This window comes from Platalea leucorodia (assembly GCF_965183815.1).
Source record: "Platalea leucorodia genome assembly, chromosome: 6".
Taxonomy (NCBI): Eukaryota; Metazoa; Chordata; class Aves; order Pelecaniformes; family Threskiornithidae; genus Platalea; species Platalea leucorodia.
Genome location: NC_138828.1, coordinates 86,291,782 through 86,318,363, shown reverse-complemented (window position 1 = coordinate 86,318,363; position 26,582 = coordinate 86,291,782). Strand labels below are relative to the sequence as shown.

Below are 26,582 nucleotides of genomic sequence, written 5' to 3'. Positions count from 1 at the left end.
GGACGCCCCGATGGGTCCCGCCGCCCCCCGCTCCCCGCCCGCGGCCGGTGGAGCGGGGAGGGGGCCGCGCTTTAAATACCGGCCCCTCCCCGGGTGGGAGAGGACCGGTTCCAGCGCGGGGAGGCGAGCGGAGGGCTCCGGCCATGGGGGTGAGCTGGGGCGCGGTGCCCCCGGCTCTGCCAGGGCGCCGAGCCCCGGGGGGGGGCCGGGGAGGGGCGGGGAGGGGAAGGGGTCTGGGGAAGGTGGGGGCTCCCTCCCCTCCCCCCCGCCCAGTCTTGCCTCCTCTCGCCCTCTCCCTGCCTCTCTCTCTCTCCCTCCCGATGTTTGATCCCGCCGCGGCTCCCGCAGGGATGAGCGATGGAGGGGCCGAGCCCGGCGGGAGCCCGGTGCTGCCGGCCGAGCCCGCGGCCGCCGGGCGGGCCCGGGAGAAGGCGCCGGCCCGGGGGGAGCCGGAGGACGCTCTGCGGGGCGGCGGAGGCGGCGGCGGCGGCTTCAAGGACATCCCGGGAACGTCGGCGGGCAGCCCCGGCTCCTCCAAGGAGTGCGCCCCGGCCAGCGAGAGCCCGGCGGCAGGCGGCGAGGCGGATTACTGCCGCCGCATCCTGGTGCGAGGTACGGGCAGGGGCCCCGGGCCCCGCTCCCCCACCCCGGGGCACCCCCGGCTGCCCCCGCCGCCCCGCTCCGCGCCCCGGGGCCGGGCGGCAGCGGGATGGGGACGCTCCCGGCCCCGCTTCCAGCGCGTCCCCGGCCGCTGCCGGGCTGCGGGCTCCGGCCTCCCGCTCCCCGGCTCCGCTCCCCGCGGTTGCCGGCGGCGGGGCCGGGACCGCCGCGGCCGGTGGCCGAGGGACCGGGCTCGGCGGGGGCCGGGGGGCAGCAGCCGCGGGGCCACGGAGCCCCGGGGCCGGCCGAGCCCCGCCGGGGGACGCGCAGGCAGCGGGAGAGGGGCGAAAGCATCGGCTTGGCTTTTAAAGCCTTGTCGCAGGAGAAAAGCGTCACGGAGCGGCGGCGAGTTAGGGGCTATTTTTTTTTTTTCTTTTTCCCCCCCCCTCTTTATAATATCACTCGCTCGGCCGGGGCTGGGGGGACGCGGGGGGCTCGGGGTCGGGGCATGGCGGGACCTGGAGCCGGCACATCTCGCCCTCATCCCATCGCCGGCCCCGGGGCTCACCGGGACCAGCCCGGCTTATGGGGAACCCCCAAAGTTTGGGGAGCCCCGGCGGGGATGCGGCAGGCGGGCAGCACCGAGCGCTCCCCGGCTCCCGCGGCGGCAGCGCAGCTGCATCCCGGGTCCACCGGGGATGCTCAGCGTCCCCCGCTCTGCTGCTCCCAAAGCCGGAGGCCGGAGAAGCTCCGCGGCCGCTCGGTGAGCAGGGCCGAGGCTTCCCGGCCTCTGCCTCTGGCTCCAAGCACCAGGCACCCCGGCGGGGGAGCGGGCAACGCTCGGGAGCGGACCCTGGGGGTCCTGCCCGGGGTGGCCCAGATCTTCAGTGGCCGCCGAGGCCGAGGCCAAGCCCGGCTTGCTGCAGCCCCGGCTGGGTCAGGCCTCTCCTCTGCCCAGCCTCAGCCCTACCGCGGCCGCCCCGATGGGCCCGGGGCTGGGGTCGGTCACCAACCCCAGGGCAGGGTCCCCAACCCTGGGACAGGGTCCCCACGTCTCCCGGTCCCGGGGACCCTCGTCCGGGAGCGATCGGTCTCACCATCTTGCTGCAGCCTCCACGGTGCGGACAAAATGGTGGCGGGGAGAAGCGCCGCAAATAAACGGGAACGGAGCCGAAGTAAAGCGGAGGGGACACGGCAGGGCGACCCGGTCTGCGGGGCCACAGGCCCGCCTGGCTCCTAGCCCTCCCTCGGCTGGGGGCCCGCTCCTGGGGAAGGGGTCGGTGCCAAGCACCGGCCGGTGCCGAGGAAGCGCCTCCAGGTGGATTTTTTCCACAAGGTGGGGGTTTTTTAAATTTTTATTTTATATTTTTTATATGTTTTAAAATATTTTTCATTTTCCCTCAGGCCTGGGGGGGAAACCCGGGACTGCATCTTGCTCACCTCGCTGCCTGCCTCGGGGCTGCCTCCCGCTCCGGCCCGTCCCCGGTGCTCCCCATGGTGGCTTTGGTGGGGACCGGGCTCTCCCTCATCGGTGGGAGTCGGTTGGGAAACGGCGGGATCCTCCGTGCCCTGGGACCGCCGGGAGCGGCGAGGGGTTTCCCGTCCCATCCCAGTGCTCTCCCGGTACTGGGGACCGGCCATGCGGGACAGAGCCTCCAGCCGCCGCGACAGGATGGCTTTGCCCATGGAGGCGGCCATCCCCGTCCCACTGAGGCGGCAGGGCCGGCGGCCGCCGTTGGACACGGGCACGGCCGGGAAGGGTGCAGGCCAGCAGCGAGTCGGTCCTTGGCGGGGATTAACGGGACAAGGGCTCGCTGGAGGAGCCGGGCCCGCTGGTGGCGTGGGGGCTGCAGCCCCGGGGGCGGCTGGAAGGGGAGGGGGCAGATCCTGGGGTGCCCCCCTCTCCTCCCGGTCCCCTCCCAGGGGGGCCCCGGTGCCATTTGGGGTGCACTGAGATGGGCTGCAGGCTCCTGTACCCCCAGGTGTGTCCCGAGGTGTGCGTGTGCCACCATGGCCACACCGTTCCCCGGCACGGAGAGGGATGGGTGTACGTGTTCGGGGCGGGCGTGCGCCCCAGAAACGTCCTGGCAGCCATGTCGGTGCAGAAACCCCGCATACACGGGTGTGCGCGGTGCGTCCCCGTGCCGGGGAGAGGCGTCCCTCGTGCACCCGGCTGTGCGCGGTGCGTCCCTGGGCATCGTACGGGGGCATTGCTGTGTGCCTGACTCCGACGCCTGCGTCGGCGTGCAGGATTTGTCCCTCCTGCGCCCGCTGCGCTGCGGCGTGCGCGGGCTGTAAAATCGCTGTTCACCAGCTCGGGGGGTCAGCGCCCCAAAGCTGCTGCCTGCTCGCCTTCCCTTCTGCTCCCGGCCGCGTCTGCCTGTCCTGCCTTGCTGTATTTAGCCGCTGCGGCGGCGGAGAGCGTGATCCCCTTGGCACCAGACCTCTTTTGGGGGATGTCGGTCCCAGACCTTGTCCTGGATGTGCCGCCATCAGGCGTAGCCCGGTCCCCAAGAGCAGAACCCGTCACCGCGGCCCCGGTGGTGGAAACCCCCGGGCAGCCACGGCAGGACCCGGTGGGTGTTGGGGGCCTGGGGTCCGGTGGCTGCTGGGGGAAGGCTCTCAGGGAGGGGGTTTCTCGGGAAGGACGGTGTCGTGCCCTTCCTGGCATGGGGGGGTGGCCGTGGGCCCCCCAAAGCCCGCACGGATGGGCAGCAGCGAAGGTCTGCGACGTGCGATAGGGCTGCGAGGGGCTGGGGCAAGGGGCTTTGCTTCTCCCCGGCCGCGCTGGCACCGCGGGCTGTGCCCCCTTCCCCCCGGGGCTGTGCCCAGCCCGCTGCCCCTGCCCCGCGCCCCAGCTGCTGGGGGGGAGGAACAATAAATAATACCCGTAAAAAGCCGGCAGCGCCGCGCGGAGCGGCCGGGGCGGAGGGGCAGATACTTGCAGCTGCGGCTGGAAAGCAGGAGCGTCTCTGTTAGCCGCCCGTTGTTGGCAGCCCCGGCTGTTGTTGTGTTGGGGGACTGCGGCGCGGGCACGGGAGTGTGGACGTGGTCTGGGCATCATCTCTGCAAACGCTTTTTCCCGTCACAAAATGGTTCCCAGGCTGGCGTCCCGATCCCACCAGAGATACCTCCAATCCACCTCCAACCCCTTTCCTTTCCGACAGCCCCGTGCCCACCCGCGGGACTTGGGGGTGCGGATCAGAGCCCGCGCCCCTGGTCCCCCGGACCCTCTCCCACCCTGGCCCTCCCCAAGCCCTCCGCGGCCCCGGTGCCTCCTGCGGTGCCGCGCTCCAGCCTGGAACGGGCTGGCCCTGCTGGGACGGCACCTCTGCCACGTACCATAACGTAGCGGTGGGAAACCGGCTTCGGGATTGGGGTCCCTCTCCCAAGCCCGTGCTTGCTCCCCACTCCCGCTGTCCCCATGCCAGCTCCATCGCCCCCTCCCAGGCTGCTCCTCGCTATTGCCCCCCTTCCTACCCCAGCAATTTTATAATCCTTTGGTGCCTGAGTCAGCCAGAAAGAGAAAAAGCAACTTCCCTCCAGCCAGGGCTGCCGGGGACCTCGGCTCCCCTCGGGCTCGGGGGTGAGCAGCCCTGAACGCAGGCCCTGCGTTTGGGGCTGCTTGCCCAGTGCGGCTTCTGTGGCTTGTTTTTAACCCGGACAAGGAGCATGAGGGGTTTGGGGTCCGGCAGGAACCCGGCGGGCAATTTCCAAGGTTTATTTTTAATACCTGGTGCCGCATCCAGCTCAGAGAGCCCGTCGGTGGCTGGCAGGGGAGCGACCGGGCACATCCCAGCCTGCGGCGCTGGGAAAGGCTTCCCGGCACCTCGGGGCTCCGTGGATTTTTCTGGGAGAGCTCGTCCTTTGTCAGCGGAAAGTAACGCCGCGGCTCCTTCGGAGGGGCCCGACGCGGCGTTCCCTGGCGTGGAAGGGGCTGTGCGGGGCCAACGTGGGAGCTAAGCCCTCCTGCTTTCGCTTCCCCACCTCCAGCCGTGGGCAGCGATAGCCCCCGACTCCTAAAATCCGCTGCCGGGAGCGGCTCGGGGCGTGCGGCACTTCCAAAACTTGTCCTTTAATGGAGAACTGCCCCGAAGTAGGAGCTGCTGCTTTTCAAGAAAGTATTCCTTCAGTGAGAATAATTCTGGCAAGAATGGAATTGTAATAGAGATAAAATTTTCCCGGTATTCCCAAGGATGGATAGAAACCAAAAATAAAATATATTTTTAATTAAAAATCTGTTTAATTTTAACTCTTCCTCGGTACAGAACTGTTTTCTGCTTCTGGCTTTCAGAAGCTATTATTTCTGTGATTAAATGCTCTGTTTTTTATTTCTATTTATCTCTTGGGAAAAAAAAAAAAATCTCTATTTTTATGCAGACGTGGTACCGTTCCCCGGAGGTTTATACACTTGCAGCCTTTGGGGCCGGGGGGACGGCCGAGCTGCGGGATGTCGCCTCTTTTAGCCGCAGCCCGGGGGATTTCTTGCCGTTATCCCTGCAGCAAGCCCAGGCACTCGCACCGGCCCTGACGGTGCGGCTGGTGCTTAACTCACCTTGTCCTCCCCCAGTAATGCCTGTTTTGGACCAGCTCCCCCAGTCCCTTTCCTCCCCAGCCCAGCTTTTTTCCTCCCGGCGAGGTGTTTTCCTGACGGCCCTTCTCCCCGCTTCCCTCGCAGATGCCAAAGGCACGATCCGGGAGATCGTGCTCCCCAAGGGCCTGGACCTGGACCGGCCCAAGCGGACGCGGACGTCCTTCACGGCGGAGCAGCTCTATCGCCTGGAGCTGGAGTTCCAGCGCTGCCAGTACGTGGTGGGCAGGGAGAGGACGGAGCTAGCGCGGCAGCTCAACCTCTCCGAGACCCAGGTAAGGGTCGCGGCGGCTTTTCCGTGGCGGGGATGTCACCGTGGCCCCGTGGCGTGGCCACATGCAGCCCCTTGGGGCCAGGCGTGCCGGCCGCCGGCGCGGTGAGGGCGATGGGGGAAGGCAGGGGCGGGCAGAACGGTCAGAAAGTGGGGCTGGGGTGGGTGAGAGCTGTCCTGGGGGGCAGCCGAGCCCGCGGTCCCAAACCCGGCTGGAGGGGCTCGGTGCTTGCCGGGGTGGAGGGGCGCTGGCCGGTGTTTCGGTCGAGACCCGGGGCTGAGCGCGGCCGGGGCGATGTGTGTGCGGTGCGATCGCTCTCCTCCACCCCTTTCTCTTGCGCCAGGGGAGCGGTGGGTTTAGGGTTGCGGGGGGCAAGGGGCAGCCCTGAGCGGGGTCCGCAGGGACCCCCCCGGCCGCTGCGCTGGTCCCCCGTGGGCAGCATCCCCGGCTCCCCCGGGAGCGTCCGGCAAAGCGGGGAAGAGCAAAGAGCAGGAGGGCGTCAGCGGGGAGCCGAGGTCCTTACGGCAGCACCCGCGGAGCAGGGTGGGCGAGCGGGGTCGGGCGTGATCGTGGGTGCTGTCGGGATCGGGCATTTGGCCGCGTACGAGCTGGACGGGTCCTGCACGGATCCTGCACCCCGCCGCTCCCCCCTCGCTGCAGCCTCCGTGGCTCCGCTCTCTGGCTCCCAGCAGGGTGGGGAGGCCGCTGGGGACTGTCCCTGCGGACCGGGAGCCCCCCGAGCTGCGGTGGCCCAGGCATCTCTTCTCCGTCACCCCCCCGTGTGCCCAGCCTGGAGCTTCGCCGGCGGGGAGGGATTTTCCCGGTTCTCCGCCGCCGAGGTTTGCCCGGTGCGGAGAGAGCCGGGCCGAGCGGCGCAGCCTCGGTGAGCGGAGGTGGGAGCGGGTGCGCGTTGCTCGGAAGTTGGTGTTGATGTCTGCTAAGCAAATAGGGCATCTGCTGGGGTTGCGATGCTTTCGGCTTGAAAATGTGTACGGAAATAGTAATAATGCTAAAATTAATGAAGATTGCAGTGCAAAACAGCCCAGCTGGGAAGTACGGAAAAACCCCGTCAGCCCAGTCTGCCCCTTCTCCGGCCAGTAAGGCGTGTTTGGAGACAGCTACGTGGTTTCATCGATTCAGATAGGAAATAATTTCAGTTTTTCCAAACCTCTTGTGGAACAAACCCGTCCCTGCTGTCAGCAGCCAGGGCGCTGGCTCCAGGCTCCCCCCCCGTGCCGCGGGGGGCTGATTTTGGGGAGACCCTGTTGCTCCGTGGTGCTTCGGTGCTCGCTGTGCGGTCCGGCAAGGGGGAGCAGAGCCTCGGCACACAAAAAATGGTAGCGCTTGCCTCTTTTGGTGGCAGAGCGGGTTTTTTTTGGCAAAGAGCAGGTTTCTGTCTGTGCGGTACGTGCAAGGAGGCGCTGGCGGCTGGCACGGCTGTGCCGTGGTTAGGAGCAAAGCACCCCGGTGAGCCGGGCGCTGCACGGGGGTCCCTTTCCCGGGGTCCCAGCCAAAGTCCCAACGTCACCTCCACGGAGCCGGGAGGGACACGGGTGGGCTTGGCCGTGCTGTGCCGGGGGGAGAGCTTCGGCCCCGCGGCAGGCGCGGGAAGGGACGGGCGGCCGTGGGGCAGAGGGCTGTGCCGAGCGGGGTGCTGGCTGCCGCAGCCCCGGGCCAGGAGGGCGCAGCCTCGCTGCAGGACCTAATGCCCACGTATTTACAGCTTGCTTGGTGCCTCATTGCTGCCTTCATCACTCAGTGAGAAAATTCACACCCTGTAGGCCACGGCTGTCTCTTCTCCTCCTTTCTTCTCCTTCCCGCATCCTCTTTTTCCCATCTCTCTCCTTCATCTCTGTCTTTTTTAATCCCTTTCTGTGCTTTTCACAGCATTGCCTTCCCTGCAGCGGACTCCCAGTTGTACCTTCCCGGCTCCCCCCGCCGCCCGTCCCTCCCCAGCCACCGCCGTGCCCGGGGATGGCAGTGCCATCGGTGCCCGGCTTGCTCCGCTCCTTTGCGGGGCGCAGGTCCCCTTGGCTCACGGCTTCAGGCTCTCTGCACACTCAGGCATCGCCCCTCGCCCCGGTCCCTCGCCGTTCACGGCTGGGAGGGTTCCTCGCTCGTTGCAAGAGCTGGGTGACCACAGGGTTTTTCCAGGACCCCTTAGATCTGGAGGGTGTTGCATGGCTCCATGCGGCGTGCTGGGCCGCTCTGGATGTGGCCTGGAGACGGGATTGTCACCCCCAGCCACTCCTGTCCCCCTCTGTGGCCATCAGCTCAGACAGGGACAAATCCAACATTTGCAACAATCCGAGTATTTTGGGTGCTTTTGGTGATTTTCCTCCCGGCGTCATCCAGGAGCAGCTCCCAGGACTTAGGGCAGCGGATGGTCTGGTTGCTCCATCTAATGTTTTGTTGGTGGATTCCCAACCAGCAGCATCTTGTGGCTCTTTCTTGGTTGACGTTTGCGTTGTGCTGGTGGTTGGGACAGTGGGACGGATCCTTTCTGTCCCCTCACTGAATGATCCTGCTTTCAGGATTAGGAAACCTCCCCCCGCCAGCTGCTCCCACCTTTGCCGGGACCCCCGGCCGCGATGGGAGCCCCCCGCGTCCCGCTGCAGGAGGGAGGAGCGAAGCGGGGGGCACGGAGGACGGGGCCGCTGAGGAGGGGGTTTTGTGCCTGTGAATGTTCGGAGGGGGAAGAATGATTCATCTCCTCCGCTCCCCTGCGACGAGAGAGTGGTGCAAACAGCGTGATGAGATAGGAAGAGACACGATGTCATCGCAGCTGGAGAGCTGCAGCCAAGCGTCCCCGTAAGTGGGTCCGCCGATCGGCCTGCGCCCCTGAGAAATCCTGCCGGAGAAAAAAAAAAAAAAAGGCCTCTTTTAGGCTCTTATTTTACTTTCCTGGCATCTGATCCTGCTTTTTGGCAGACTTCGAAGCAGGAGGCTGGCGCTGCTCCTTGCAGGGAAGCCAGAACGGCTCACCTCCCTGGTGGGGGGTCGGCAGCTTGCTCTCTTGTCTCTGGCCCCTGCTCCAGGGGAGGGGGGGGGTCACCCAGGGGATGGGGGGGTCACCCAGCACAGGGGGGGGTCACCCAGGCTGAGGCAGGGAGCAGCAGCACAGCCCCTCCGTGCCGGGGCGATGCTCAGAGCCGTGTGTGCCGCAGCTGCAGAAGCCGGTGCCCGCCAGCCGCCGGCCAGCGTCCCGCCGTGCCCCTGGCCACCTTGCCGTCCCTGCGGAGCCAGCCCCGCACCTTGTCCCCATGCCCCTCTGCGGGGCTCAGCCAGGTCTGCCTCACCGACGGGACATGGGAGGGGGTTCGGAGCCACCCACGCTCAGGCGAGGATGAGGAGGGTGCTTCCATCTACCCCAGCTCTCTCCAGCCCGGGGAATTCACCTCCTCCCTCCGGGGAGCCGTGTACCTGTTCTGCCTCGCCGGGAGCTGCCCGGGCTCCAGCCCAAGGCCGTTTGTGCTTTTTTCTAATGAACCCATGGCCATGGTTAATGTTAAATGAGTTTAATTAGCCTGTAGAATATTTTCATTAACTTGTCGAGCCGCAGCCCGGAGACGCGGCTGTGCCGGCTGCTGCGTCCCCGGTGAGCTCCCACGGCCCCGGTGCTGCCGAGGGGCTGCCTGTGCCCGCCCCGGCACGGCCCATCCCGAATCCAGCGGAGAGCGGCCCGTGTCCGTCCGTCGGGCTTTCTCCAGGCAGCGCATCCCAAGGCATCGGGGAAAAGTGCCCCTTCTTAGCATCATTAAGGGATAGAAAACGCGAGGCAGAGGGGAGGCTGCGAGGCAGAAGGACCACGGGGGGACGGCGGAGGGAGGATAATTCCCACAAATCCCCCGGCAGGAGGAGAGGCGGGATGGGCTGGCCGAGGGGATTTGCCTGGGCCAGGAGGCTTTGCTTTCTGGGTCAGGAGTTCAATGCCAGGAGCAGGTTCAGGTGACCTGGGGCATTTGCCCAGCTCTTCCCGCTCTCCTTAGAGCGAGGACGGAGAAGTGATGCTCCCGTCGAACGAGGGTCCCCTTTGAGGGCCGGGCACTCGGGAGGTCCGGACAGGGCTGGTTGTATCAGATGTTCTCCATGCAGCTCCGAGCCTCATCCTGCTGCCAAGAGGTAGCTCGTCCCCCCCCAAAGGCAGGAGCTTTGGGGGACAGGGGTGTCCTCAGACGAGGAGGCCATGCCCAGGAGCGCTGCTGGCGGCTCTTGGACCCGTGCACCTCCTGGAAGATACCGGTGAGCTTTGTGGCTCCTCGGCTCCTGTGCAGACCCTTTGTAGAGGGATAGCAGGGCGCAGAGCGGAGACAGGCCTTAGCATCGCGCTTCTCGCCTGTCTGGCTGCTGGGAAGCCCGTGGGACCCCCATGGATCCCCTGGTTCCCCTCGCGGTGATGGGCTCCATCGCAGCCGGTCTGGAGGACCTTCCCTGGGCCAAACTCCGGGGCCATCATTGCCGATGGCCCGACACCCCCTGAGCATCCTCCGCAGCCCGGGGAGGGCTTTCAGGGCTGCGATCCCCCCGACGTGGAGCAAAACATATGTGAGAAAGCAGCTGAGCCGGACAAGGGGCGGGAAGGTCTATTTATAGCCTGGCAATTAAGATGATGCCGTTAAAAATTAATCGCACCTCAAGTCATTAACAACTATCAGTCCCTGCAGCGAGAGAACAATGAAACAGTGGTTGGTGCCAGCAGAAGTTGTGCTCTCACGGGGGGGAGCGCAGGGAAGCTGCGGTCTGGAGGAGGCGAGAGCCATCCGGAGCGGTGGGAGCTGCGGGTCCGGGCTTCCCCAGGGCACGAGGGGCGGGCAGAACCACAACGCTGCTCTGCTCGCCGCAAAGCAGCGCGCTCCTTGGCCTCGTAGTCTCTGCAGGAAGCTGAATTTCCAAAGCTTTGTTGGAAATCCCTTTTCTAGACCATGCAGAAAATATAGGTGTGGTAGCCAGGTATGTCCTTTTCTAAGGAGGCCTCCATCCGTCCCTCCATCCGTCCCTCCATCCGTCCCTCCGCCCACCCACCCACCACGCTCTGCCGTGCACCGGAAAATAGCCGCTAACACCTTCTGTGGTTCATCTTGCCTCCACCCAGCCGCTTCTGCAGCGTTGCTGGGTTGTGCCGTGGGTGCTTGCTCTGCCCCTTCTCCCGTGGGTCGCTGCCCAGCGGGGGAGGTTTTCTCCCCTCTGCAGCCCCGCGTGCACTGTGGGTCGGGGTGCCCCATCCTAACGCAGCCCAGTTTGAGGGGTGCTGCTCCCAGCTGGGTGCTCCTGTCCTCCCCTCTGGGGCCCTTCTGGTCAGTGGAGCTTTTCCCTGGAGAGGCTGGACTGACCAGCCCAGCAGAAGGGTGCCCTGTTTTCCTGGAGCAGGTCTCTGCCAGGCTGGCTCTCACCCACCTCCTCGAGGGGCCTGGAAGCCCCCGGGGCTGGCTCAGGGGACGTGGGGACAGCGGGACGGGGAGGTGGCTAGCTGGGGGAAAGCATCACGTCCCACCGCGGTAGCCTGCAGGTGCCTTCTCCTGCTGAAACCTTGGGTACCGAGTCTGTTCTGAAGCGAGCGGGTGGCAGAGGGGGATGTCAGCCTGGGCGATCCCGTATTTAATGACTCCCGGATCGGATCCGGATGCTGAAGGTGCCTGGCTCCCACTGGCCTGGAAGGGAGGTGGGTCCTGCGTCCCATGGCAGGAGGTGGCCACTGGGGATGCCCAGGGTCACCCTGGGAGAAGCTGGGCATCTCCAGTAGCTTCTGGGTCCCCTTCCCACATGCCAGCCCCTGTCAGAGCACGCTTGTGGAGTAAACCTGCTCACGTGGACGAGCTAATCCCGTCCCGTCCCCGCGGCAGGGACACGTGGTGGGGTTTACCCTGCAGCCGGCGGGGCCGCGGGCTGGTGGCAATAAATCTGTGGTAGAACCAGGTACCGCGCAGCGGCAGGACCAGGCTGGCACGGCCCGGCCCCAGCCCCTCGGGTTCCTCCAAAATTCACCTTTTTGGCATTTTGTTTCCCAAAGCACGTCAGGGAGCTGGGGAAGCGGGTTCGGGCGATGAGCACCGGCTTCTCGGGGGGGGGGGGGGATTGGAAACCATTTCTAAAGAGAGGAAAGGAGCAGCTCTCCCCAGGGGGGAACAAGGGGACCCTCTGGAAACAGGGCTCTTCTCCAGGACAGCTGCTCCGGTGATGGATTAGGAGATAACCCAAAATATCTGGGTACCTCTACACTTCCCCAGGCTCAGCTGGCCCTAGGCAAAATGCCTAATGTAAGTAAATGTGAAAGAATTAATTGAGATTTTTATCATTAAGCATTTTCAATTGAAAATGCCTGCACAGTAAAAAAAAAAATTGCAGAGTTTGTGATTGAAAATTTCAGTTCTAAATGTTGCGAGAGGGCTGGGTGTTTCCAGAGTGATCGCCGAGGCTCTCAGCGTGCTCCAAGTGGATATAAGGGAAATGGTTTCCTAATAATGGCAGTTTCCAATGGAAATGGGTTTTGGTGACAGGTTCGGATTGGGCTCCGATGCTGGGGCAAGACCCCCAAACGCGATGGCCCACACCCCGGCCGCTGCCCGGGGTCCCGCCGCCCACCTGCACCCTGCGGCCGGGTGCTCCTGCCTCCCCAGCTCTGTTTTGTTTTCCGCTGGGAGAAAACCATACCGGTTTGTCCTCTGCGTGGAAAACGGGAGGAGACACCACGTCTGCATGGGTGCTTTCTGCTGGATCCCGGTGTCGTGGGAGGGGACGTGACCGCGGGGACAGCCCTGCTGTCCCACCTCGCCCCCCCGCCGCCCAAAGCGGGTGCCAATGGTCGAAAGGCCAAGGCGGGCTCCATCCCCGGCAGCACTTTCTGAAACCCCGATAAATGGGGGAGATCATCCGTCAGCCTTCGCCGGCACCTCCCAGGAGACGGGGGGTTGTCTCTACCCGATTTTGGTGGGCTGGAGGTGCTCCCTCCCGGAGACCAGGCTCTGGGGCCACCAGGCTGGATGGTGCAGGACCCCAGCTCCATCTCTCCCTGCTCCTCCATCCCGTTCCCGTTTGCAAAGGGCGTGGGAACACCCGGGAGGTTCCCCTGCTGGGAAGCAGAAAATATCCTGAATTTCGGCGCAAAAGCAGGCCGAGGGCATGCTTCTGGCTGGAGTTTTGGATCAGCAGTGGGGCAACGGGCTGCTCTGGGGTCGGGCTCCCGGCCGAGGGCACAGCCAGGTCCCAGCGGGTCGGGGACGGTTCCCATCTCGGCTGTCCCCAGCACGGGCTGGAGCTCGGTGCGGCTGAAGCGTGGCCCCAGGCACGTCTGTCCTGGGCCGTGGCAGAGGGTTTGGGGTGGGTGGCCTAGCTGGGGTGGCCCCAGGCGCTGTCGGGGCGCAGAAGGGCTGGAGGAGAAGCCGAGGGATGAGTCCATCCCCGCTCAGCGCCGGTTCCCCGTTCCCGCCGTGGCCGGGGAGAGGCAGACGGGTTGTGCAGTCGCCGTGCCGTTATGAAACCTCCAGCCGAGGCAGCTTTGGGCAGCGAGCCTGCCGGCTTTTGCAATGCCAGGGGCCTGAGTCTGCGCCGAGCCTCTGCCTGCCCCGGCCTCAACGGCTTGGGATGGAGGGAGGAGGAGGAGGAAGGGTGGCCGAGGTGCCATGGGGTGCAGCAGGCTGGGTCCCACCTTCCCCCGTGCCGCGGCGGGCATCAGCTGATGGCGGCGGGGAGCTAATCCCGGTGAGGAAAATGGCCTCGGCCGGCAGCTATGAATAGTCCCGGATGGCCGGCGTGCCGGATGGCCGGCGTGCCGCGGGTGCGCGTGGCGTGGGACGCGTGACGGCGCCAGGGTCAGCCCCGGGGCAGGGCTGCCAAAAAATAAACAAATTACATATCCCCAGCCCTGCCCGCGCGGGCGCCGGGGTCCGGCACGGTGCTCATGGGTGTCCTGGGGAGGACAAGGGCCATCCCCTTTGGCCGCCGAGCACGGGGCGGCCGAGGGGCTCTGGGATTTTGGGGGTCGGTGGGGGATGCTGGTGTGCGGGAGCGTGTGCGCCGGCGTGAGCAGGGTTTAATGAGCAGGCGTGACGTGCCCGGGACCGGGGTGGGCAGGGACGGGGGCTTCAGGCTCCTGCTGGCAAACCGTGATCGCTCAGGAGCGACATCCCACCGCTGCTCAGCCCCAAGCCGGCAAAACGCATCGGTTAGGCGCCAGATGATATAAAAAATTAGCCGAAGAGAGGGGAGGGCACTGCTCGGTCCCCCGCTGGGCAGCGTGGCCGCATCCTGCTCTGCAGGGAGCGGAGCGGGGAGGGGAGTGCTTTGGGCAGCGTGCTGGGGTGGCCGAGCGGAGCAGGGGCAGTGGGAGGCAGCTACCGGACCGAAACCCTCGGCACATCCCCGGATCGCTGAGCGCCATGGGGCGATGGGCTCCCGCCCTGCGCCTTCCCATCCCCGGAGCTCGTGGGGAGCTCGGCCTGCCGGCGGGGGGTCTCCGTCGGGATTAACCGCTTAGAAATAATTTGGTTTGTAGCTCGGAGGTGTTAGATGGAGGGCAGGGATGGGATAGCCGTGCTCACGGCACGCGCTGCCCCATGGCTGCTCCTGACGCTGCCGCACCGGGCCTCAGCCGCGCCGCCGGGACCGGGACCGGAGCCGGGAGCTTCCGATGAGCCACGGCGCGGGTGCTGCGTGCCACCGGCCGGTGCCACAGAGCTCCTCCGGTCCGGGGGTCTGCGTGCACGTACGGGCTCTCCCGCGCGTGCCCACGTGGCGGGGCGCGTGCGAGCACACGCGCGTGTGCAGGAGCGGGCGTGGAGCGGGGGGTGCGTACGCACGCAGCGTGCGGCGCTCGCAATCCGGGAAACGGTTTGGCCCCCTCGGCGCAGGCCAGGGCGCTCGAGCAGAGGGAGAGGGTGGCTCGGCGTCTGCGTGTCCGTCCTGTTGCTTGGCAGGCAGACAGACGGACAGACGGAGCCTTTGCAGAACACCCCCGGAGCGGCGCCTCGAGAAGTTCAGATGCTCGGTGACATTTTGCATCGCTTTCCCCGCGCGAGGGGAGCAGGTGACGCCGAAGACACGGCTCTCCTGCGTCCCTCCCGGGCGGGGGGCGGCGGGGAGAGGCTGGGCTGCAGGGTGGGGGCCCGGGGGGCTCCTGGCGGGGGCCTCCTTCCTCGGGGCAGGGAAACTCCGCGGGCAGAGAAAACCCCAGCGGATGGAGAAGCCTGCGGGTACGCTTCTGCGACCCGCAGCGGCTCGTTCAGTTGCATAGCAGGCACTAGGGAGGTGCGTGCATTTAAAATAAAATAAAGCGATATAAAATTAAATAAATTATATTTAATAAATACAAATACAAATAATGGAATGGAATGGAATAGAATAGAATAGAATAGAATCCAATCGAATAGAATTGAATAGAATGGAATGGAATGGAACAGAAAAATAAAATAAAATAAAATAGAATAAATAAAATAAAATAAAATAAAGTAAAGTAAAATAAAGTAAAATGAAATAAAGTACCCCCCTAGCTGCCCGAGTTGGACAGACAGAGGACCCGGAGGCAGCACGGCCGGGGGGATGCGGGGGCCTCCCGCCGGGCTCTCCGAGGGCTCCCTCCCGCTCTCAGGCGCGCGTTTCCCAGCGGCCGGTGGCTCTGCGGATGCTCTCCCTGCTGTAGAAGCTGCTCGGGAGCGGAGGGAATTGCAATACTGCTTTCCCAGCGGTGATCGGTGCCGTTTCTGCTCTTTCCTTGCCCCTCTCCTTGGAGGGCTCGCTCGGCGTTGGGGCAGCGTCGGCTTTGGTGCTGCTCGTGGTGAGCAGGGTGCGGGAATGGCCAGGGGAAAGCTTTTTTTGGGAAGGTGGGAAGAGAAACGTGCTCAGCCTTTACTGACTATATTGCTCCAGAGCGGCTGCACCGCGCTGCCCGCTCCCCCGAGTCCCTTCTCCCGGCAGGTTGGGAGTTGTTTGCTGTGGTTTCTTTTTCCCTTACTCCCTGTAAATGGGAATGTGCCGGGAGTCACGTAGCCTGTGACGGATGAACTTAGCACCCGAGGTCCTCGGGGGCTCGAGCCCTCTCCTGTGCTGCTGGGTGGCAGCAGGACTCGCAAGGAGCAGGGGAGAGCGGGACGGGGCGAGCGGCTCCGTAGTGCCATGGGGAAGGCGGTCGGGGATGGGCACCGGCTGCTTTTCACACCGCACACTAGGAAGCATCACCTGAAATGGTCAGGCAGCAGATTTCAACCTTCCAAACTGCTTTTCCACCCGGTGTGCTGTTGAGGTCTCGTACTCTTGGTCATTGCTAGTAGGACACCACGTCCAGCCTCTCCACCAGCCAGAAGAGGATTGACCCTGCTCCAAGGAGTTGGTAGCATCAGCTTCTGATGTGGTGGAAAGAAAATCCTGCGTGGGGGACAGGCCAAGGGGCCCTGCAGCTCCGGGTGGCTCCGTGAGGTGGTGGTTTGTTGTATGCTGAGGACTGTTGTAGCGAGTCCCGAAGGCTTTGGGTGACTTTGCCAGTCTTGGACAAACTGGACAGGTCTGGGGTTATCTCCTTCCCTTTCTGCTGGTTGGTCTTGCGGCTCGTGCTCTGGTAGCACCTACGGGTCCTAGGGGAGGTGGGGACCCATCATCCTCAATACTCAGACGCTGAAGCAGAAACATTGCTGTCCGTAAGCAGCACATTGACCTGCAGGGTTGGGCAGCAGAGGGGTGAGAGGTGCCGGCATCCCATTTGGTGGGTGTCAGAGGTGGGAACTGCATGCCCATGTCCCAGCTGGGAACCTTTGGACCTTAACTTGTATCCACAACATGACAGGCTTAGACCTGCGTAAGTCTTCTAGAAGGAACGGGCTTTTTTACCCTCTGGTTAGCGTCTCTGCTGCGGAAGCTGCCTCTCCTCCAGAACAATCACGTCGCTGTGTTTAGAATCAAACCATGGAGCCGTTTAGGTCGGAAAAGCCCTTGAAGATCATCAAGCCCAACCGTTAACCTACCAGTTTAGCATCAAGCCATCTCATGCTGGCCCAGCACCACTGCTCTCAGGGCTCGATGCCTTCGCAGTGTTGTCAGAGGGGGGGAAACGCATGATGACGTGACCGCATCTGTCACGCGTGACCCAAAACCTGCGAGTCAAGGTGGACGGTTGTGGTGAGGGAGCCACAGCTCCCCTGTCGCTCCCCGGTGAGCGCACACGTGGCTGGTGGCTATTCTGGTGGCTGTTCTGGTGGATCTCTGCCCTGAATTTTTTATGGAAAAACAGAGCAGATTTTCCTGCTTGCTTTTCATGCTGCAGGACCTAGAGAAGTCATGTTCTTCAAGCTCAAATGGATTTGAAAGGCAGATGGACCTTTCCGATCAGCTCGTAGGACTTTCCTCCTCGCTCTAGTTGATCCAGGGCATCTCTCTCAGCCTCCCGCGCTAACCAGCCAGCTCAGCGCCATGGCGAGCACGCTCCTGCCTCAGGAACGTCTCTCCTGCCGCAGAGACGGAGCATTTGTCTGGTCTCAGGACGAGAGGGAACGGCCTCAAGCTGCGCCAGGGCAGGGTTGGGTTGGGTATTGGGAAAAACTTCTTCCCCCAAAGGGCTGTCAGGGCCTGGCCCAGGCTGCCCAGGGCAGGGGCTGAGTCCCCGTCCCTGGGGGGATTTAAAAGCCGTGTAGATGTGGTGCTGAGGGACATGGTTTAGTGGTGGGCTTGGCAGTGCTGGGTTAATGGTTGGACTGGGTGATCTTACGGGTCTTTTCCAACCTTAACAATTCTGTGATTCTGTGATTCAAAGCAGCACTTCCAGATCCAGAAACATGAGGGGTTTTATCCTGAGATCCCTCCAGCCAGGAGGAGGATGGGAAAGGTGGACACTAGACCTGGTCACAGTAATTGATTGAGTACCCAGTGCCAGGACTCCTTCTCCAAACACGCAGATGGATTTATAAATCTGCGGTCGTGCTTGTCCTCATACCTTCGGCATCACGCTGTTGTTTGCATGCCATGTCTCCGAGGGCTTTCGGAGACATCTCCTCTGTACGGCTTGCCTCCTCCCCGTCCTCCGAGAGTCGCCTTCCTTTTCTGCTGAACGCATGACCTCTCACGTCCTGCTCCTCCGTCACATCCAAATGCAGGCTGCTGTCTATTTGGCTGCATCCAGGCTTGACCTGAGCGGCCTGTCATGTGCGGTCCTGGATCCCACAGCCCCAGGCAGGGGACGTGCAGCCGCCGGGAGCCATGGGATCTTCCCAGGATGCCTCCGGAGCAGCGGGAGGCTTCTCCACTCCCGCCTTGCCTTCCCCGGCCGGCTCTCCTGGCTGTCCCCCCGAGTGACACATCTGGGAGCTGGCCTTTCTCGCCGTTCCTACGGGAAGGGTGTCCTTGGAGACTTTTAGAGAAGGAAATGAAGCCAATCTCATCAAAGCAGGCTTTGGCAGGGCGCTCGCTATGGTGGCTGATGGGCGCTCGTGAATGAAACCGGAGCAAAAGACGAGCAGAGAACTTGCAGTGTGGAGGAGGAACTGTAACCGAGGGTGGAGGATATGGCTGAAAGACGAAGGATCGAGGCCGGAGGGAAATTACTCATGGACTTGTCACGGGCTGCGTCTGGCCGAGCTTGTTTACATCTCCAGTGATAGGAACTCGGGGCTTGATCATAACGGAGGATGAAAAGGACATGGATCTACTAATTAATGACAAGCTGTATATGAACTTTAGCCAGGAAGGCAAACGTGATCCTGCTCATCTGATGTGTCACCAGCGCAGATGGGGGAGAGCTCATGTCAGTCTACGAGGTGTGAGGAAACCTTACTCAGCGTAGCACGTTCAGCTTGGGTCACGGTGTTCAAGGGTGGTGGGCGCAGAGGGGAACCCCCGAGGTGGGTCACGGATGGGAGAACCCCCTGCAAGAGGATCAGACGTAGAACGAAGGCCGGGAGGGCTACAGAAAGCTGCTATCTGTACCTATAAACGGAGGTGCGAGCATCAGCGAGGGCATCAGCCCGCCCTAGCGAAGGAGCGAGAGCAGAGGGTGTCGCTGGGGCGGTCTCCCAGCAGCAGCACTGGGAAGGAGGAACCCAGTACTGGGGTCCTCTTTCCCTGGGGACCGTGTTGCCACCCTTCCCCAGCTGAACCCCACGTCGGGGCGTTCGAGACCGGTGTCACCGCAACCCTCCTGTCCTTTAGCGTTTCCCCTCACGTCCCCGCTGGTGTTTTCTGGGTTTCAGCACCAGAAATTCATGCGCGTCAATATCCACTTCAGTTTATATCGATCTATTTATTGGACTTGCCCATCTGTATTGCTCTGAATCGCCGGGATTCAGCGTCATACCCGACCAGAGGACTGCTGCCCCTGGAAAGCTCCTCCCCAGCTGGCCACGAGCGCCCAGGAGAGGCAGCAGCACAGACCCAGCACAGAACAAAAGCCGAAACACCCAGGAAAAATGAGGTCCCATGGGAAGCCAGAGGTGGAGGGGGAATCGAACAGACCTCTGGAGACCCTGATGAGGACCCTTGGCTTTTAGTGAGCCATGCTTGTTTTCACAACCTGTAGAAGACAACCAGAACGTAAGAGCTGACCGTAGGGGACACCAGGGCTGAGGAACCTGTCTCTACTGGTGGCCAGTGGTGGAGGAGTAGAGAAAAGAGTACGTGGGGTGTCGGGTGGTCCCGTCCTTGCCATGCCTTTCCAGCACCTTAGGAGCGCTCACCACGAGGAGGTACCCCCACCATCATGTTAAATCTAGATGGCTCTGTTCTCCCACGGGTTTTTTTGAGTCTCTTCTTCAGCCCCGTTGCATTTCGGCTTCCCGGGCGCCCTGTGGCAGGGACTAACACCATCTGGGCTGCCCAGAGAGGCTCTGCCTCCTGCCGTGCTCACGTTTCCAGCCGCTACCTGCTGACCGCACCTGATGCCTCCTGGTCCTTGTGTTCGGAAAGCCCCTGGCTCCCCGCGGCCGTTCCCTCGGCTGCACCGGCTGCGCCGGCGCCGAGCGGGACCCTGCTGCGGCTGCCCCCTCCCTGGGGCTCGCTCCTTCCTTCTGCAGGGTGCTCCGATGCCTCCGCTCGCTCTTCCGTGATGCGCGGTGACGGGGCTGTGCCTCTGCTCAGGTGGCTGGCTCCAAAGTCAGCAAGGGTGGTAAGCGATCGACTGACACCCTGCCCTGGCTGGTGCTGCTCGGCGTGACGGCAGGCTAGATAGAAAGACAAAATTTTTTACTATGAGGGTGGTGAAACACTGGAAGGTGTTGCCCAGAGAGGTGGGAGACGCCCCATCCCTGGAAACCTTCAAGGTCGGGTTGGACAGGGCTCTGAGCAACCTGATGTGGTTGGAAATGGCCCTGCTCATGGCAGGGGGATGGACTGGATGGGCTTTAAAGGTCCCTTCCCACCCAAACCATTCTGTGATTCTATGTCCTGCAGCCTCCTCCTGCTGTGTTAGGAGCTGTGATTCAGAGCACTTTGCAACACTGAGAGCTTTGCAGGGGCCACCTGTGCCTCAGTTTCCCTTTGCACTGAAATCCGTGTGCGGCTGGGGAGGGTCTCTGAGGCCCGTCAGCATCTCGGGGTACCTGGAGGCGATGCGCTCAAACCGGGAGGGTGCAGAGAGCGGGGAGAGAGGCGGGGGAAAGCTGGCGGTGGGTTCCCAGCCCTGGAGCCTCCGCAGTGGGCTCAGACGGGCGCTGGGCTGAAGGACGCAGGGTTTGGGTTGGGTTCGTGGCAGCGGGGCTCTGGAGCACCCTGGTTTGGGGCTCAGGGATGGAGGTGGTCCTCAGCCCAGAGGATGGGCTCCAACATATCCCTCCATCTCTGTCCTCCCCGGCACAGTGAGGCGAGGCCAGGACTGGGCTGCTGCGCCCAGGGGATGCTGAGCCCCATCCGTGGGCAGAGGTGCTGGGGGTGGGAAGGATGGGTGCTGGTGCACCCTCCCTGCCGAGGAGACGAGGGGCCGGCTGGGCTTGGAAAATGTGGCTTGCAGGCAGCTCCTGGGCGCTTCGTGCCCATCCTCAAGGACAGTCATGCCGACGGGGTTTCTTTTGAGGTCTTGCTCTTCCAGAGTTGGCTGCTTGAGGGATGCTTTGAGCAGAGAGCGCTGGGGCTGTGCATCTCTCTATGGACTTAACCAGACCTTCGTTAAGATGTCGATAACGACGCGGCATTGCGGGGCTGCGTTCGGCCCTGCCGCCTGTGCTGGGGGGCTCTGTGCTCCCAGAATTCGGCAGCTGGAGGAGGTCCCCACCAGAAAAGCTGGTGGGTGCTAATTCTGCGTCAGGTCGCCGTGCCCGGGGAAGCGGGACCGTGGGAGCGCTCAGCCCTGCCCAAACCCATCCTGCTCGCTGGCATGGAGGGACCGACGGGGACGGTGGGGAGGGGACGTCAGCCCCGGGGGCCCGGCCGGGCTGTGATGTGGGTCCGGCAGTCCCGGTGGCAATGAGGGCTCCCGGGTCCCTGTGCGGGGCCGAGGCATGCACGGGCAGGGAAGGTCCTCAAGAGCATCTGTGTGAGAGCCTGCGGGTAAGGGGGGGTAGGACGAGGGCTGGCAGCGGCCCATGGTCCCAGGAGGTTTCGGCTGTGGGATATTAGCTCAGCCCCGTGGTCCTGGCGTCCCCGCATCGCGCGGGATCACCTCCCGCCGCTCCTCCCCGAGCATCCCCAGCCTCCGGCCGGCTTCGCCCAGACGTCGGTTCCGCTATTATGTCCTTGGAAAGGGGCCGGGGGGCTGAGACCTCCTCCACCCCCACGCTCCATTAGCTCTGTACTGTGGGTCTATTGTGCCGGAGGACGCGCGAGGGCTGTGCCAGGGAGCGGCTGTCCTGCCCCAAAGGTTTTCCGATGACTCGGATGAGTTCGAGACCTGCTGGCCCCAGAGTGGACGGGGACGGAGCCTGTGCCGATGTGCTGGGGTTTACTCCTGGGGTCCCGGCCAGCGCCCAGCTCGTCCGCTCCCATCCGCCACGCTCTAATCCGAGTGTCTTCCCATCCGTCTCCTTCCCTCACCTCCATCTCCGTCCATCTGTCTGTCCCTCACGCCTCTCTCTGTCTCTCTCTCTGCCTCTCCTACCCCTCTGCTCTGCCAGGGAGGGACAGAAGCGGGGGGCTGCCCTCCCGGGGGGAGGTTAGGGGGTGCGGGGGCAGCCGCAGGGGGACGGGAGCCACGGGCTGGGGACCGGGTCCACGGCCCAGCCGGCTGAGTCAGGTGCAGTTTGGGGGCAGGGGGGTCCCCCAGCCCGGACGCGCTCCTTACTTTGGCCAGAGGCAGGTTGGGGTGGGGATGTCCCCAGCTGGGTTCGGGCATAGAAGCGGGTCTGTGCCCAGAGATCCAGGGCCACCAGAGGCCATCCTGTCCCCTAACGTGCTCCCCTGCACCGTAGCAAGGCCAGGGACCCCCCACCCTGCCTTGTGTCTTGGTCCGGCGAGGGAAGGGTTTGCAGGTGGGGACGCAAACTTGGGGTTGACGACCATCACAGAGGAGAGCCCAGCACGTCCCGTAGCTCAGCTCCCCCGGGAGAGCCAGCACAGGGCAGAGCCGGGCAGCGGCAGCAGGGCTCAGCCCCGGGCTCCTGGCTCCGGGCTCCCATCCCCGGGCTCCCATCCCTGAGCTCCCGTTCCCAGGCTCCCATCCCCGGGCTCCCATCCCTGAGCTCCCGTTCCCAGGCTCCCATCCCCGGGCTCCCATCCCCGGGCTCCCGTTCCCAGGCTCCCATCCCCGGGCTCCCATCCCCGGGCTCCCGTTCCCAGGCTCCCATCCCTGGGCTCCCATCCCCGGGTTCCCATCCATGGGCTCCCATCCCCAGGCTCCCGTCCCCAGGCTCCCACCCCCGGGCTCCGATCCCACTCCCTCCCGGCACCTGCAGGAATTTGCCGTTTCCCTGGAAGCGGCAGGCAGGAGCGACTTCTCCGCAGTCCCCGTGGCGGGGAATGGGTCTCGCTTGGGCATTTATTTTAATACGTCTCTCTCTCGTATCTCTCACTCTCTCCTGGTTCTCGCCTCTCTTTCCCCGGCCCCCCCGCGCTCTCTTTCTGTCCGTGCCTTTCTGTCCCCCTGCCCCGGCCCCCCGCTCCCCCTCCCCAGGTCAAGGTCTGGTTCCAGAACCGACGCACCAAGCAGAAGAAGGACCAGAGCAGGGACTCTGAGAAACGCTCCACCGCCACCTCCGAGTCCTTCGCCACCTGCAACATCCTCCGGCTGCTGGAGCAAGGCCGGCTCCTCTCCGTCCCGGCCCCCCCCAGCCTCCTCTCTCCCACCTCCAACCCCATCGGCAGTCCTACGGGCAACGGATCCAGCTTGGCCACCCCGGGAACCACCTCCCCTGGGCTCGGCGGCAGGAGCAGCCCCCCGGGGCCGGGAGCCTTCAGCCTGCAGGTCCCTTCTCTCGCCGCCTCCTCCTCCTCCTCCTCCTCGCCCAGGCTGCCGGCCGCCCCGCTGTGCTTTGGGGGGCCGCTCCTGGGCAGCCTGCACGACCTCCCGGGCACTTACGGACTGGGCACTTCTGCTTTTGAGCCTTACACGCGGCTGGAAAGGAAAGACAATTCTATACCCAGCAAGAAGCCGAGCCCTTAAATCAAAATGAGTGTCAAAAGGTCTCCCCCGCTCCCCATCCCCGCGGCCCCCACACACCCCGCACCCCGCACCGGGGTTTGATTTGGCAAGTGGGATGTGCAAGACCGTTTATCGCCCGTCGCAGGGCTGTGCGAGTGTGCACACGTGTGTGAGTGTGCACGCCTGGCCCCTGCACCAATACAGCCGTGGATGGATGACACCCTGCAGCTCCTCGCCCCGTGGCTGACGCTGAACACTGTCATGCCGGCAGGATCCCTGGCTGTCCCGTGTCACCGGCGCTGTCCTGTGTCACCAGCGCTGTCCCGTCCCTCGCAGACGCCGCTGGACCTGCCAGGGCCACGTCCCTGCTCCAGGTCTGGAAGATGATGCTGTGGTCTGTGCTGCACGGGCTGGGAGAGGAGCAGCTCCGGGGGGATGCTGGGGGGTTGCTTACGCCCCGTGGTCTTTCGATGCCTCTTACGGTGGGACCACGGAGCCCCGGTCCCTCTGGACTGTCACCCCGGGGCCCGTGGTGTTGGCGTCACCGCCGAAGCCCCAGGGAGCAGGAGGGCACCCCGAAAGGGAGAGCACAGGGCAGCACCGCGCTCGCTGCCCGGCCATGGGCAAGCGTCGGGCCTCAGTTTCCCCACCTGCAAAGGGCTTTGTGCCCCAGCTGAGGTTGTCTCGGGGCATCCTGGTGGCTGCGGGGGCCAGGTCCCCTCTGCCGGCAGGGAGCACGGTCCCCATGGGATGCTTGTCCTCCCGGACCCCCGGCCCCGGGCCAAGGGAGGTGGGGAGGTCTGGGGGGGACCGATGGTGCTGGTGATGTCCCCAGCCCCCCGCACCAGTGGTCCCTGCGCTCAGGAGCAAGCGGCTGCCCCGACTGATGAGCCATCCCCAGGCTCCTCTGTGCCTGCTTGTGCGGAGGCAAACCACCAGCCCAGACCCTGTTTTGGTGCTGTCGCACCCCAGCAACCCCCCTGGGGACGCTGGAGGAGCCTCCGACCTCCCTGGGGGGCTGTGATGAGCGGGGGCCAGGCCACCGTCCTGCCCCCCCCAAGGAGACCCCACCAAGGGGGATGTGGACGCATGGGCAGTTGTGCCGCGGGGATCTGCCCCTCTGGGTCCGGTTGGGCCACGGGGGCTCTCTGCCATCAGTGGGAGCCCACAGCACCCCCAGCCCTGTCCTGGGGTGCTGGGTGCTCAGTGCTGGTATTGCAGTGAGCCCCATCCCGAGCACCCCCTGCTTGCTCCCATCGCCTGGCAGAACCAGGATCCAGCCCTGAGAGGTGCTGAGCACCCGCTGCCGGTGAAGGCAGGGCCATGCCCGGACCCTCAGGCAGCCTCAGCCGCTCTTCCCACCTCGGCACCCCGATCCCAGAGGGTGATGACGGCTTCGGCAGGATTTGGCCTCAGGTGTGCGGTGCCGGGGCCGTTCTCAGGCAGGGCATGGCTTGCGGGGGGAAGGAGCTCCATAGGGTTGATGGTGGGTTTGGAGCCCCACCGGTGGCAAAACCGAGAGGGGCATGGCATGAGGTGGCCCTTGGGGAGGGGCAGCACGGCCCCCCTGGCATCTGCTGAGGGAGCTCTACGCTGGCCAGAGTCTGGTCCTTCTGTGGTGTGGCATCGCCTTGGCAGGGTGCTCTGCGGTGCCATCGCCTTGGCAGGGTGCTCTGCGGTGCCATCGCCTTGGCAGGGGACCTTGTGGTGGCATCATTGTGGCAGGATGCTCTGCGGTGCCATCGCCTTGGCAGGGGACCCTGCGGTGCCATCGCCTTGGCAGGGGACCCTGCGGTGCCATCGCCCTGGCAGGGGCCAGTGCCAGGAGCTGCGGTGGGGCTTGTCCCCCCGCACACCCCCAAACCGCGGGGCTCCCGCGTCCCCCCGCTGCGGTTTAACGTGTAATCACGAGCATTACCACCGAGCAACCCCCCGGGCCGAGCATCGCTGCGTGGGCTGCAGCCCCCCGCCCAGGTGCTGCTCCGTGGGGACCGGTCCCTACGGGGGACGCAGCCGCTGGCCCGCATATTCCTGGGATTTTGCAGGGAAATATTTAAAATAAATGATTTTATGAAAAGGTTTCGGTGATTTTTATTTTTCCTTTAAATCAAGTGTTTCTATGAAATAGTATTTATTGTTCACCTCACCTCTGGAGCACTTTATGGGAGCGAGCCCTTAGGTCTCCTGCTGCTCTGCGGAGCTCAGGAGGGGTCGGCACCCCCCAGCCGCAGGTGGGGAAACTGAGGCAGGGCTTGCCCAGGGATGCAGAAAGCAGGGACAGAGTTTGGCTGACGGTGACGAGCTCCCCTCTCCCGGCCCGGCTCAGACCACAGCTCGCTGCCAACACCTCCGTACCTCTCCCCAAGCGTGGTATTTGCCAGATCCTCCTGGTGCCCCGGGGTGCTCAAACCCCGCCACCCCGCTGCCGTGTTCGACTGAGGTTTTGGATTTTTGACGGGACAACGACCTTCTCCCTTCCCCTCGTCACTTAATTTATATTTATATTGCCGTCCTTCATCCTTCCCCGGTCTGCAAACGTGGTATTTAAAGCCGGTGAGCCGAGGCGGGCAGAGCGGGCAGCGGGGAAGCCGTGCCCACCCGGCTGTGCTGATATGGAGGGATCCTGCCCTGCAAACCTCCCCGGGACTTGTCTTCCTTTGGTTTTCCCTCTTTTTTCCCAGGAGCGGGAATTTCACGAGGCGATGGGACCCTGGTTCCTCCCACCCTGAGCTCACTGGGAGGAACCTGGGCCCGGTTTGATGGAGAAGTGGCCCCATTGCACCTTCACAGGTGGAGGTGGTTTTGGGGCATTTCAGAGAAAGCAAGGTCCAGTCATATTTTCAAAAGAGCCCCCAAAGCCTGGGGGTTTCGGGGGTCCCCGGTGTGTTTGCCCAGCTCGGGGCATCCTCCTGGGTCTCCTGCATCCCCCTCCTGCTGCTCAGCGGCCAGGCGCAGAGGCGGAAAGCGAGGCAGGGAGGCCCCGGGCTGCCCTGCGATGAAATGGCAAGCCCTTTCCGCAAATTTAACTCCAAATGCTGCTTTCACAAAGATCCCAAATCTCATCCAAAGCTGCTGCTTCTCCAAAGTTTCTTCTCCCAAAGCCAACGTCCCCAGCGAAGCTGTCCCGGGGGGTTAGGCGGGTCCGCGGGGACGCCTGCCCCGCTCTGCTCGCCTCCAGCGGCTCCTCCTGACTTGTACAAGTGGGGGGAAAAAAGTAAAAAAAAAAAAAAAAAAGTACTGGATGTAAAACTTTAACGAATAATGTGGTTTCTTATGGTTTCTAATAGTTAATAAAAGTTATGTCCTGCCTCCTGCCTGCCTCCTCCTCCTCCATCGCCTTCGGGAGCCGCGGCTGAGCCGCTCGCGCCGCGGCTCTCCCGGTAGCAGCCACCTTTAGCGGGTGGCTTTGCGGGCAGGTATTTTGAAGCCCATGGTTGCCTGCTCTTCCTGACCCCTGTCCCCAGCAGGCCCAGCGCTGCCTTGTGCCCGGCCCCTGGCCCATCGCACCCGCCACGAGCCCCCCCGCCCGGGCCCGATCCTGCTCTGCCCCTGCACCGGCACCCAGGGCCTGCAGCGGGTGGGGGTGCAGACCCAAGGGTGCCCACCCTTTCCCCTGCCCCCCCAACACATCCCCACCCTTCCC

At 64.0% G+C, this 26,582-nt stretch overlaps 1 protein-coding gene across 1 annotated transcript; it reads left to right on the top strand.

Annotated features, from left to right (window-relative positions):
* Nucleotides 1–320: 320 nt before the first annotated feature.
* VAX2 (ventral anterior homeobox 2) lies at nt 321–22,960 on the top strand (the record flags this gene model as incomplete). Its single annotated transcript, XM_082315327.1, has 3 exons — nt 321–612; nt 5,279–5,466; nt 22,472–22,960. 3 exons carry the CDS (start codon nt 321–323, stop codon nt 22,958–22,960), a joined length of 969 nt encoding a protein of 322 aa, XP_082171453.1.
* Nucleotides 22,961–26,582: the final 3,622 nt, after the last annotated feature.